General features: G+C 42.8%; 1 protein-coding gene across 2 annotated transcripts in view; it reads left to right on the forward strand.

The window, feature by feature from the left end:
* The window catches only part of Clnk (cytokine dependent hematopoietic cell linker), a 169,791-nt gene that overhangs the window by 120,628 nt on the left and 36,680 nt on the right, over positions 1 to 12,483 (forward strand). For both annotated transcript variants that reach the window (XM_060365389.1, XM_060365390.1), the window contains 2 exons: positions 706 to 819; positions 11,650 to 11,677. In XM_060365389.1, the coding sequence (XP_060221372.1) occupies positions 706 to 819; positions 11,650 to 11,677 (142 nt within the window). The remainder of the gene's footprint in view (positions 1 to 705; positions 820 to 11,649; positions 11,678 to 12,483) is intronic.

Genomic DNA, 12,483 nt, shown 5'->3' on the forward strand with positions numbered 1-12,483 from the left:
TATAAATTCTATAAGTTCATGTAAGTCCCATTTTTATATTTTACATATATAAAGGCTAATTGTTGCTATTTTATACACTCACAGAGGTGAGAGGGGCAAACTGGGCCACTGAGGCTCTGAATGGATTGGTGAATGTCTTTGCTCCACTTAGGCCAATGTGTCCCTCAACCAAGCATGTCAATGACTTCACTCTCTCCTCTTCCCTTGCCTGGGGAAGGGCACATCCTGAGCCAAGGACTGTGTGCATTCTATTCCTTTCACGTGGCTAGCATCCACCAAACTACATAATGTACGTTGTGAATGAGAACATGAAAATGGACGACTGAGGCTTTTATTGACTTCCAAACATTGAGGAGTCTTTGAAACTAGGGTCATCCAATGTGGAATAAGCAGGAAGGTCATTATTCTCTTTTCCCCAGGCCTCCTGAAGCCCAAATAGGTGGCACATTGCAAAACACATGACACTTGTTGGAATTTGTCATACACACTCTAAAAAACGGAGCACCAGAGCACATTACTCTGGAAGAGTGAGGATGCTAAGATCTGAAGATGCCCAGAATGGTCCAGGCTGCAGAAAGATCTTCCACACTTGAGCTTCAAACCCACAGCAGGGAAGGGGAGGGAAAGGATCAGAGTGAACTGACTGTCTGAGAAAGACATGGCTGCAGAGCTGCTCAGTCCTTACCCATGTGACTCTTCCCACAGGCCTGCCATCACTCTCCCCAAGAAGTATCAACCCTTACCTCCAGCACCACCAGAGGAGAGTGGTGTACACTTCCGTGAAAGACAGGCCTTTTCAGAAGTCCAGAGGGGGCCCAGGTGAGACACTTGTCACTTCTGTGGTAAAATGACCAGGAGGGGTGGTGGCTAGCCAGGAAGAGATGAGAAATAGAAAACAGATCCCATATGTGAATGCCCCACACTGTGTGGAAGAGGGAAGATAGACTTGGGATCCTGTGTTTGACTCTTCAAAGCTCTATGCAATAAAATAAGCCATTGACAGAACTGCTCTCTTAATACCCGAACTGGTCATCACAGAAAATACGAAATGCCACGAGGCAATCAGGACTCAGTAAAAAAAAAAAAAAAAAAAAAAAAAAAAAATTAGGTAAAAAAAAAAAACAGAACCAACCAATCCAGGACATCCCCTTCACCAGTTCCCAGACACCTACCCTGGAATATAAGCAAGCTTAAACACCCTTCTGCCAAAAACATCACTGCCTTGCTAACAAAAACACATTTGCCAGCACTCCACCAGCAAGAGAAGGCTATCAGCTGACACTAATGTGTCAGGAATGTTTCTTCAAGAAAGCAGATTTCCAAAAGTCCCTTATTTTGAAAGGGAGGGTGGAGTGTGCCTCTCCTTGCACTGGCCCCAGATGAATGAGGATTTCTCACGGAAGGCTTGAGTCAGCAGGCTGCTGAAGCAGGGGACATGACTAGGGAGAATGGTACCTTGGGAATGCTGAAATCCAAGCCATTTTGAGCATCTGTGAAAAAACCTTCTCTTGTATGATCACCAGATGATCACAATTCTCCGATTATCCCTTATCTGGGACTATCCCCTCATCTTTTTTTTCTCCTTATAGACCCATACAAAGTCTCCAGAGAAGCACCCTCTCTCTTCTGGACAGTCCTGTCTGTCCTTGTGTCCCTTAGCCTAGCACCTGCGAAAGAACACAGATCTTAATTATAACTCCAAAAATCCATGGTAGAGATCTGCTTCTCTGGCGCTGTTTTGTACAAGCTTAGGGAGGCAGACTCTGGCTAGGGGTGGAGCATGCTGGAGGCAGGCACTGAAGGCTGTAGGTTTGGGGCAGCTGTGCTCAACTGTGGGTGACTTCATCCTTGCTCTGGGTGGAGACAGTCAGTGATTCCCAGAGAATCTTGGAGTTGAGGCCACTTGGAGTAGAGGCAAGGAGGCTGCATGGCTTCCCACAGCGGGTAGAAGAACCCATCACAAAGGGCAACGAGATGTGTCTTAGGATGTCCAGCAAAGTGCTGTGTGTCTTAAAACTAAAATCTGTTCCATGCTGTGGCTGGAAGCCCTTTTCTGCCCTTGGTATACCAAGATTCTAGCCAGGCTCATCCACTCAATAAATAAATATATATATATATAAGGCTTAACCCATTTCAGTGCCCACATTTCCTGGCACAGCGCCCGGCATGGACAATGGCCAATGTTGCTAACGAAGTAGTTTAGAAGTTTTCAGCAGCTTCCAAAAACATCCATTGTATTAATTACTTTTCTGTTGCTGTGAAAAAACACCATGACCAAAGGAGGCTTCTTTTTCAACTGATTCTTATATTTTTTGATATTATAATATATCATTCATCACTTTCCCTTTCCTTTTTCTCCCTCCCAACCCTCTCATGTACCACTCCTTGCTCTCTTTCAAATGCATGGATCACTTTTTTTCACTGTCATTGCATTCATATTCGTATATGTATATAAAATATACTTTGCTCAGTCTGTATAAAGCTACTCGTATGTATGTTTTCTAGACTGATTATTTGGTTTTTGGATAACCGATTGGTGTGATCTTCCCTGAGGAAAACTATTTCTCCCACTCTCAGAATGTCTTAGCTTCCTGTACTTCTTTGAGTAGGGCGGAAGCCGTGTGGTCTTTCTCCCACTCACTTTGTTATGTCTATTATTGTCCTCATTCAGATTGTGCTTAGGAAGTCATGTTAGTGGGATTTAATGGGTGTAACTTCCGACATTACTAGAAGACACAATCTCACAGCAAACTCCCTGGTCCTCTGGCTCTTACAATCTTTCCATCCCTTCTTCTGCAAAAAGTTGCCTAAGCCTTAAGTGAGGGATTGTTTTGTCAATGTATTCACTGGGGCTGGGCTCCACAACTCTGCGTTGGTTGTGGCTTTCTATAATTTCCTGTCTGTTGCAATGAGACATTTTCTTGATAAAAGGGGAGGGCAATAGGCATAAGGACACATACTTAGAATGCAGTGAGAGTTATACAATTTAGTCAAGTGGCGGTTGTAGGTTTTCTTCAAGATCCACTACTTCACTACTGGGTAGTCAGCTAGGGTTCCAGTGACAGGTGTGATTTTCACCTTATTTCGTGGCTCTTAAGTCCCATTATAGAACTGTTAGCTACCACCAATGTGCATGTGTCATCACTGCACTCTTAGGGTTATTGTGCCATGATGGTCATTGATGTGCTTCATAGGCATCATAGCTGGGAAGGACTGATGGTTGCTTCCGTCTTTGGGAAGCTTTCATGGTGCCTTCTGATACCATGAAAGCTAGTCCTCAGGGAGGAAGCATTCAGATCAGTTCCAGCTCAAAAGCCTCTGGGCTCTGCACCTGAAGCACATGGTGTCTTCAGTAACAGTGATTTCCCTTCCGCCTCTAGCAGCAGCCTGAAATATTTTGGGAGCCTCTCAAACAACCCTAACTAACAACTCAAAAGAGTTTCTCATGCCTGGTGTTGGGGTTTTTATTAGATGGTATTTGGCTCTTGGAAGGAACATTGACAGCCCAGATGGAAAATTTTGGTTTGAGCTTTATCTGTATGCCAACTTATGTGCATTATAGGTATTTTTTAGGTAGTTAATAGTATGAATCCTTATGACATTTTTCAGATATCCTTACTGTTATCTTACCTTTCTCCCTCCTTCTTGCTTTGGTTTCCAATGCCTGTGATAACATTCTTGATTTCTGGAGTCCCTCTGCAGCAGGGTTAAATCAGTGTCTGCGTAGAGAAGTACCGGTCACAGAGCTTTGACATATTTTAACATATTGAATTATTTCATCAAGAGTTTCCTGGGGCTAACGAGATGGTTAAGCAGTTAAGAGCCTTTTATAAAAGCTTGTTCTGTTCATGCAGGGGATCCAAGTTCATTTCCTAGAACTACATGGTGGCCCACAACCATCTGTAACCCCAGCTCCAGAGGACTTGATGACATTTTCTGACCTCTGCGGGTTCCTGAACTCATGTGGTACACATAAACCCGTGCTTACAAAATACTCATATACATTTAAAATTTAATCTTTTTTAAAAAAAGAATTTTGAGTAGAAAATTTTATGTTTCCAGTTTAAGTATTGTCAGGTTACTGGGTTCCGTGTTGATGCCTTGTATTTCTGGGTCTCTGGGAATATAGTTTATATTTACTTCATCATTTTTAGACATTACAAAAAGCTCCAAAGAGAAATTACGTGTGATCTCATTGACTCCTCCCAGGAAAGCTAAAAAAGATTTTTCAAGGATGAGAAGAACAGGGGCCCAGGTCAGCAGATGGCGCATAGTCTTAGTAAGTGTTACATCCATAAATCACTAGACTTCAGAAAAAAAAAAAAAAAAATCAAGTGGGCACTCGAGATCCTTGTCGGGGGCTTCTGTGTCTATTTACTCAGATACACCATGTGGAAGGCGATATTATCACTTCCCATATGCCGAGGGCACAGAAATAAAGGCACATTGTACCACACTTAAATGCATTGGGGCTTGGGGTTGAGCCAAAACATAGCTTAAATGAAGCATCTCATATTTAGGACATGAAACACTGGTGACCAGCTGGGGCTTTCCCTTTTCTACCACCCACACTGGAATGACATCTATCCAAGGAATCCAATCCCCCAAAAGTATACTATGATGATAACGAAAGTGAGGGAAATCTTTCTAAATATTAAAAAAAAACAAACAAACAAACAAACAACAACAAAAAAAAAAACTATGGCCCTTAAAAAGGGATAAAAGTGTGGGTTACAGAGATAGACCAATTCACATTTATGAATGGAAACTAAGGATTTGAAAGTGTAAAATATTGTTGTTAGCAGCACCATTATTATTACAAGTATTTTATTATATATACATACAGGCAAAGTCTCGGAGGAGACTGGGGACACAGCCATGAACAAAAGGGTTTTACTATAGCAAAAGAGCCGTGCCCTCAAATTTGCTCTCATTGGGACCTCCATGAATAGCCAGACAGCATTACCATTGATGCAGGTCAGGTGTGAACAGCCATGTGACGCCACCACTGTGTAAGCAGAGCCCAGGAGCTCTGAGCACCAGCAGGGACTATGAGGGATGCTGTGCCTTTATTTCTAGCAGCTTCTCTGTAAGGCACTCAGGGAAGAGGTGCTCAAAGGTGGAGGCTGTGAGTTCTGGCTCCCAACGCACCAATTGCAGGCTATGTCCTCCACCATAGCCTTGCTCTCCCTGCATAGCAGACATGGTTTCAGCTCCTGTCTTTCAGGCTCCATTTGTCTCTACCAGCTCTGCCACTCTCTCTTTTACGGCTAAGTCTTGATTTTACAAAACAGTGCTGGGTGGAAACACTTCAGTGAAGCACGATGTCAATTAGCTCATCCATCTAGAGGAGAATTTGGCATGGCGAGGAACGCTAGCTGGATATTTTCAACAATTAATGTTATGAAACTGACAATATACACACACAGTTTTCCTCAACTTGTTCTTTTCCCCTTAAAATAATTTTTCTCAGAAGAGAGATTTACATCTCATCCATAAGCAACTGCTACACAAGCTATTTCAAGCCAAAATGCTGAACCTGGAGAAAATTCTTTCTGTTACAGAGGAAGACAGCGCATGTTGAACTTGCATGTTGGGACTTTCCAACCAATATAGGCAAACCCTCTCCTGACATAATCTGAAAGGAAACTCAAAGACTGTGAATCCACAGCTACTTTCATTCAACTGCCCACACATCAAACAACACCATCCTGAGTATTAAAGTTTTCTGTGTTCTAACTGTACCCAAGCCCTGTGTGGAGTCTGTTTGTGTGTGCTCTAGGGATTAGGCCAAGGCCCTTGCACATGCAAAGTAAACAGGTGTGTATCTCGAGATCCTTGTCGGGGGCTTCTGTGTCTATTTACTCAGATACACCATGTGGAAGGCGATATTATCACTTCCCATATGCCAAGGGCACAGAAATAAAGGCACATTGTACCACACTTAAATGCATTGGGGCTTGGGGTTGAGCCAAAACATAGCTTAAATGAAGCATCTCATATTTAGGACATGAAACACTGGTGACCAGCTGGGGCTTTCCCTTTTCTACCACCCACACTGGAATGACATCTATCCAAGGAATCCAATCCCCCAAAAGTATACTATGATGATAAAGGAAGTGAGGGAAATCTTTCTAAATATAAAAAAAAAACAAACAAACAAACAACAAAAAAAAAACCATGGCCCTTAAAAAGGGATAAAAGTGTGGGTTACAGAGATAGACCAATTCACATTTATGAATGGAAACTAAGGATTTGAAAGTGTAAAATATTGTTGTTAGCAGCACCATTATTATTACAAGTATTTTATTATATATACATAGTTACTGTTAGGAAACATGCCATATGTATTATTATTGTTATAGTTTTATAAGATACTGCCACTAGAAGAAACTGACTGGAGAAAACATAGCCTCTCTCAGTGAGAGACTCCACTGGGCATCCTACAGAGAGCTCAAAATAGAAGCTTCATATGAAACCAAGTGCTACCATCAGAGTGTCCATAGACATGAAGCATTGTCTTATTCTAAGCAGATTCATTAACTTTCTTTTCTTCAGTAGAACTTATAACAACTGTCTTCTTTACTGTCTAAATGGGGTTCATGAGTTGTTACCATATAGGCAGCCTTCCTCTAGGTTGCCTAGCAACCTCTGATGTGCATGATGTGCAACCGTCATGGAGGCACACACAGGTAAAAGCAGCATGCCAAATCCAACATGCTCTCTCTGTCTTTCTTTTGGAGGTGCTTCACCCATCCCCCTTTCTCTCTTCTCCTATGCTCTCCCACTGTCTCTCTCTGTTTCTCTCTCTCTCATTCTCTCTCTCTCTCTCTGCCCTCAGGGCTCAATAAACTTCCTTGTACCACACCTGTTGTGCTACGTGTAATATTTATATCATAACAAGAGTGGAGAGACTGTAGATCCATTTAAAACTAAGCCATGAACTAAACAATGTTTAAGAAAGTCCACATGTGTAGAAGATGGCAATGTCTTTAGAGTTCTACTCAGCACCTGTTATATTGAGCAGACAAATGTTAGAACTTTTCTTGTATAGCTTTTGTGGTCACTTTTTAGTGGTCTAGCAGATAAAGCATGGGCAAGGGAAGAAATTCAAAAATGCCTTGGATGAAGCCATGTGAGCCAGCGAGGACAAAGGACCATCCAGATACCAGAGTGTCCCACCTGCTCTACATGGAAAGGACTTAGAAAATGCTAGGATTCTGCCTAAAAATTTAGTGTAACGTCCCAAAGCTGACCTGTCCTGGAGTTCCATTCAATATGTGAGGTACATCAGTGATTTTATATGCTGAGGGCTTTATTTAACAGGAGGACAGCCACTCCACTTGTCCTGCAAATGTAAATGAAATCAAGCAAGAGAGTGTATGGAATCTGAGAGAGCAAGATTTGCTTACACACTCCGTTAAAGCCACTTAAATATTTGAAAGGCCTTTGTAAATGGAACATATTTGATTTTTGAATGCTGCTCGTGCTGACAGTGCAGGTTCAAATCCTAGCAAGCCAAGCTTCCCTTCACTCTTTTTGTTGATTTAATGAAGTCAATATGTAAATATAGAAAACCTCAGGACCTCTCACACACACAGTTCACACTTCTCAGAGCCAAAATGCCATAGTACTATAACTTCAAACTACAACGTTAAAATCACTTGTATGATTTTTGTCTGTTTGGTTGTTTGGTTGGTTTGGTTTAGTTTGTTGTTGTAGGGTTTTGTTTTTGTTTTTTTGGTTTTAGGGGGATGTTGAAGGAGGGTCTTTCACACTGTGTTTTCAGATGCTGGTTTCAGTGCCCTGAGATCTGGTTACCACCCTGCCACAGGCACTGTTATGAAGGTTGAACCATCTCCTGTACCATGTGATGTAAGGAAGGTTCCCCAATTATCCGAAATTGTTTAAATAAAGTCTCCTATACCTGGGAAGGGCAGAAGGCGGGGGCTGGGGGGTGGAATGAAGGTTCGCCTGCTTTGGGGACAGAAGGATTTTGAGGGGAAGAAGGTAGAGGAGAAAGTAGAGCTGCCATTGGTTGGCATGGAGAGAAGCAAACAGCCAGATGGTATAGATGGAGGAAAGCAGCTCAGATAAGAAGCATAAGCAAGTGTTTGTAGGCTTATGGATGGGAAGCAGTCCAGGTAGAAATTATTAGAGCAATTGGCAGGAGATGGAGGCTGGGAGGAGGCTGGGAGGCTGCCCAGCCCCATGTAAAATAAGGCTTATCTAAAAATCTATCTGGTACCTGGGTCTTTTATTGATTTGATAGCAAGTTAAATGAAACTGCTGCAGTAATTATAGGTTTTAATAATAAATATTTTAGCCATTTTTTATTTACTACAAAAGGGGAAGGACTAGAGATTGGGAGAGGTTGGTTTATTGTTGTTGTTGTTGTTGTTGGTTTGGTTTGGTTTGGTTTGGTTTGGTTTGGTTTGGTTTGGTTTGGTCTGGTTTGGTTTTTCAAGGCAGGGTTTCTCTATGTAGCCGTGACTGTCCTGGAACTCGATCTGTAGACCAAGTTGGCCTTAAACTCACAGAGATATGCCTGCCTCTGCCTCCCCTAGTGCTGGGATTAAAGGCCACACCTGGCCACTTCTATGATTTTAACGTGTGTGTGTGTGTGTGTGTGTGTGTGTGTGTGTGTGTGTTCGTACTCAAGCTCTTATGCATCACTTGCATTCAGATTCCCACAGAAGCCAGAAGAGAGTTTCAGATGAGATCCCCTGGAACTGGAGTTCCAGGCAGCTGTGAGCCACCCAGTGCTTCCAGGTGCTGGGAACCAAACCTCAGTCCTCTGAAAGAGCAGCATGCACTCTTAACCACCGTGCCTGCTCTCCAGCCTCAGCTTCTGCATTTAAGAAAAAAGAAAAGAAAATCATTATACAGGTTACATAAGTCCATTGGCATGCAAGTATATAATGTACTTTGCACACATCACATCTTAAATTAAGCCAGCCCACCAGCACCTTTGACACACCAGAATCTCAAGCATTAAAAACACTGAGGTTAACCTCAGTTCAAAGTAATTAAGGCAGGGACTTAGGACGGACATTAAGACTAAGGAAGTGTTTTTCTTACACTCTGTCTCGTGTAACCCAGGCTGATCTTTAACTACTAAGCTTCCTGCTTTTACCTCCTCAGTGCTGGGGTTACAGCTCTGTACCATGAGGTACTGAGGAGTGAATGGAAGGCGCTCTGAGCAATCAATCTACCCACCCACTGAGCAGAGCCCTTGGCCCCGTTTTCACTTGTTGACTATTATGAATAACATAGCTCAGTATCCAAGTGGGTTCCCTAGTAAGGGGGACAGGAATTGTTTCTGACATGAACTCATGAGCTTCCCCTCCCCCCTGAGGGAAGAGCAGCCTTGCTAGGCCACAGATAAGAACATTGCAACCATCCTGAAGATACCTGATAAGCTAGGGCCAGACTGAAGGACAGGAGGACACCCCCTCTCAGTGGACTTGGAAGGGGGCAGGGAGGAGATGAGGGAGGGAGGGTAGCAATGGGAGGGAGAAAGGGAATGAGCTACAGCTGGGATACAAATGAATGTATAAAATTATTTAAAATTAAAAAAATAAAAATTAAAAAAATGAATAACATAGCTGTGAACCTCTCTATGCAAATGTTTATGTATGTTTTTAATTCCTTTGGATATAACTAAGGCATATCATTTTCCAAAGCAAGGGAGTTGACATGAGACCAGCAGCTGAGCTTGGTCAGGCTGCCTTATCTGACCCAGCTTCAAAGACCTAGATGCGCAGCTTCTCACTGAGATTGGCAAAGCTATCCTTCTATTATTATTATTATTATTATTATTATTATTATTATTATTACGATTTAGCAATGGGAAAATGCAACTTATTTACACCAGCAGCCATATAGGCAGAGGGAACACAGAGTAAATTAGGTATTTGTGTAAGAGGGGTTACTTATTAAAAAAAAAAAAAACTAGAATCTCCAAAACAGAGGACAGTGGTGAATTTCACACTACCCTCCCCCAATTATCCCAGCACGAAATAACACCAAGCAATGGCCCCTGGGCATGAGGTGGTGGAACTAATTAATGGAAGAAAAAAAACACAGACCACAGAAAATCTAAAGAACCCTTTTCCCCCCATACACACACACTCAGATACATAACAGGATTGCAAGGCGGTCAATACAACTAATTGAAGAAGAAGGATAGAATTGTGTTGTTATGGTGTGGCAAGACAGAGGAAGAGAGTACCTAACCAGTGTCAACACCCTCTGCACTGGTAAAGATGGAGGATTTTGTTGGCAAAGCCATCTTAACTTCCTGGTACTTTCTTTTCATTCCCACACTCAGGTAGGTGGACAATATACCTTCGTCCCACTTCTTCCCTGGCTTGCTCACCAGTCTGGCCACTGGCTGCCACAGGTTCTCATTTTTATCTCATGCTGTTCTTCCAATAACCCTCCAAGATGAATGATCTTGCTGCCGTTCTGTGAGTGAGAGCAAATAAAATCTAGAGGTCAGGAGTCCCATTCAATTCATGAGGTACATAAGTAATTTTATCCATGGAGAGCTTTTTTAACAGGAGGACAGCCGCTCCATCTATTCTACAAATATAAATGAAATCAAGGAAGAGAGCCTAGGGAATCTCAGGGAGCAAGATTTGCTGACACACTTAAATGTCTGAAATCCCTTTGTAAAATGGATGTATTTGATTTTCGAGTACTGCTCATACTGACCATGCAGGAGCAAATCCCAGCAAGCCAAACTTTCCTCAAGCTCACGGGGTAAAGCCCTTGCAGCACAGAGATCCCCAGAACCCACAGACAAAGCCTGATGTGTCAGCAGGTACGCCTGTAACTCCAGCACTGGGGAAACAGAGACAAGCAGAGTCCAGACAGCCTAGCAGACCAGTGAGAGACCCTGTCTCAAAAGATAAGATAAGAGAGTGACGGAGGAAGATGCCAGTGCCAAGCTCTAGCCTCCACATGCATGAGCACACGTGTGCACACCAAGCGCATGTTCACGGCGTGCGCACACACACGCATACACACTCACACATTCACAAATGAGTACCAAAGGCTTGTCCACATATAAAACTCTTGATGCTTGCTCTGCAACTTATCCAAAAACCACACAGTCAGACCCCATGTTAGGTTCTCTCCTTCCTATTCAGTTTCACTGCTTCTCTTCCGTCTCACACTCTCTTCATCACTTGGATTCTTTCTCTGGTGTTCTGGGAACCTTGCCGACCCTGACAGCATTGTATTGAAAACTCTCTCTCTTAAGGTGAAAACCTGAGAGTTGGCTAAGCAGAGGTCTGCGTGAGCTGATGAAATCTGACGTGGAAGCTCCGGTGTCAGGGAGCATGAGGGGGTGACTCTAGACCTCCGAAATTGAGAAACAAGTATGCCCATGTGCCTCTGCTCTCTGGCTTCCATGCTAGCTTCCATACTGGCTTCACACTTCTCCTTTCCCTTAGGAAATTACAAGAAAAATAGCCTGGTTTCGTTTTATAGGACAGTGACAAATATCACACTGGACTATGGGCTGTTAATCTGGCCGTGAAACTGTAATCAAAGGTTTATAAGGTTCAGAATGATTTTATCTTGCTCATGATGAATTGCCTTTTATTTAACACCTTATTTCTTCTTTTTTTTTTCTTTCAGGCAGATCAGCTCAAAAGACTGCAGTGAGGTAAGTAGCTATTTTGTCTAATGAAAGGAGAATTTTGTGCATTATCTCTGTAAGAAGCAAGATTCCGATCCCATCGGACAGCAGGGAGCAGCAGCAGGGCTCAGAAGGACTAAGGGGGACTGCCTATTTTCTTTTTTTTTTTTTTTTTTTTTTTTTTTTTTTTGGCTTCCTCTAGAACTCAGTATCCTCCTAACAGCCAGATTCATACATTTTGCCAAGATCTTTGCCTATTTTTGTGTGAGCTGCAACTGGAGAGCATTCCTCCAGCATGAAAAATGGCCTCTGGAAAGGGCACAGGCCATGCTTGTAGGCACATTACGCCCCTGCTCGATTGGGTGGTGCCGAAAAGGAACCATTCCAGCAGAAACTTAGGGCTACCTGGTCAGACTCGAGCTCACATAGAACTTCCTGTTCTCCAAGTCAGTGCAGACTGAATCCCACGTGATCTTCACAAAGTCCTAAAGCAAAGAAAGCCTGGGGAGCAGCCTCCTGTCTGAACTTTCCCAGCTGGCAGAAAAGGGAGCCATGCCCTGAGATACCACCGTCCTGATCTGCTCCCTACAGCTGGGACTCTGTCAGAAAAATTAGAGACACTGAAAATAAGCTTATAAAAGTTATATAGGAAAAGAAGAAAGGAAAAGGGAGAGGACAAAGGAAATACTTCTATCTCACTCGAATATGTTTACTAACAGGAAAAAAAAAGCTTTATTAGAACTAGAGAGATCTCATTGTGGTTTTCCCATTGTGTTTGACTTGGAATTTGGAACCCTCAAGCAAAACAACCAACAAGGCCCCAAGAAAAGAAA

The sequence above is a fragment of the Meriones unguiculatus genome, chromosome 12 (assembly GCF_030254825.1).
Source record: "Meriones unguiculatus strain TT.TT164.6M chromosome 12, Bangor_MerUng_6.1, whole genome shotgun sequence".
Taxonomy (NCBI): domain Eukaryota; kingdom Metazoa; phylum Chordata; class Mammalia; order Rodentia; family Muridae; genus Meriones; species Meriones unguiculatus.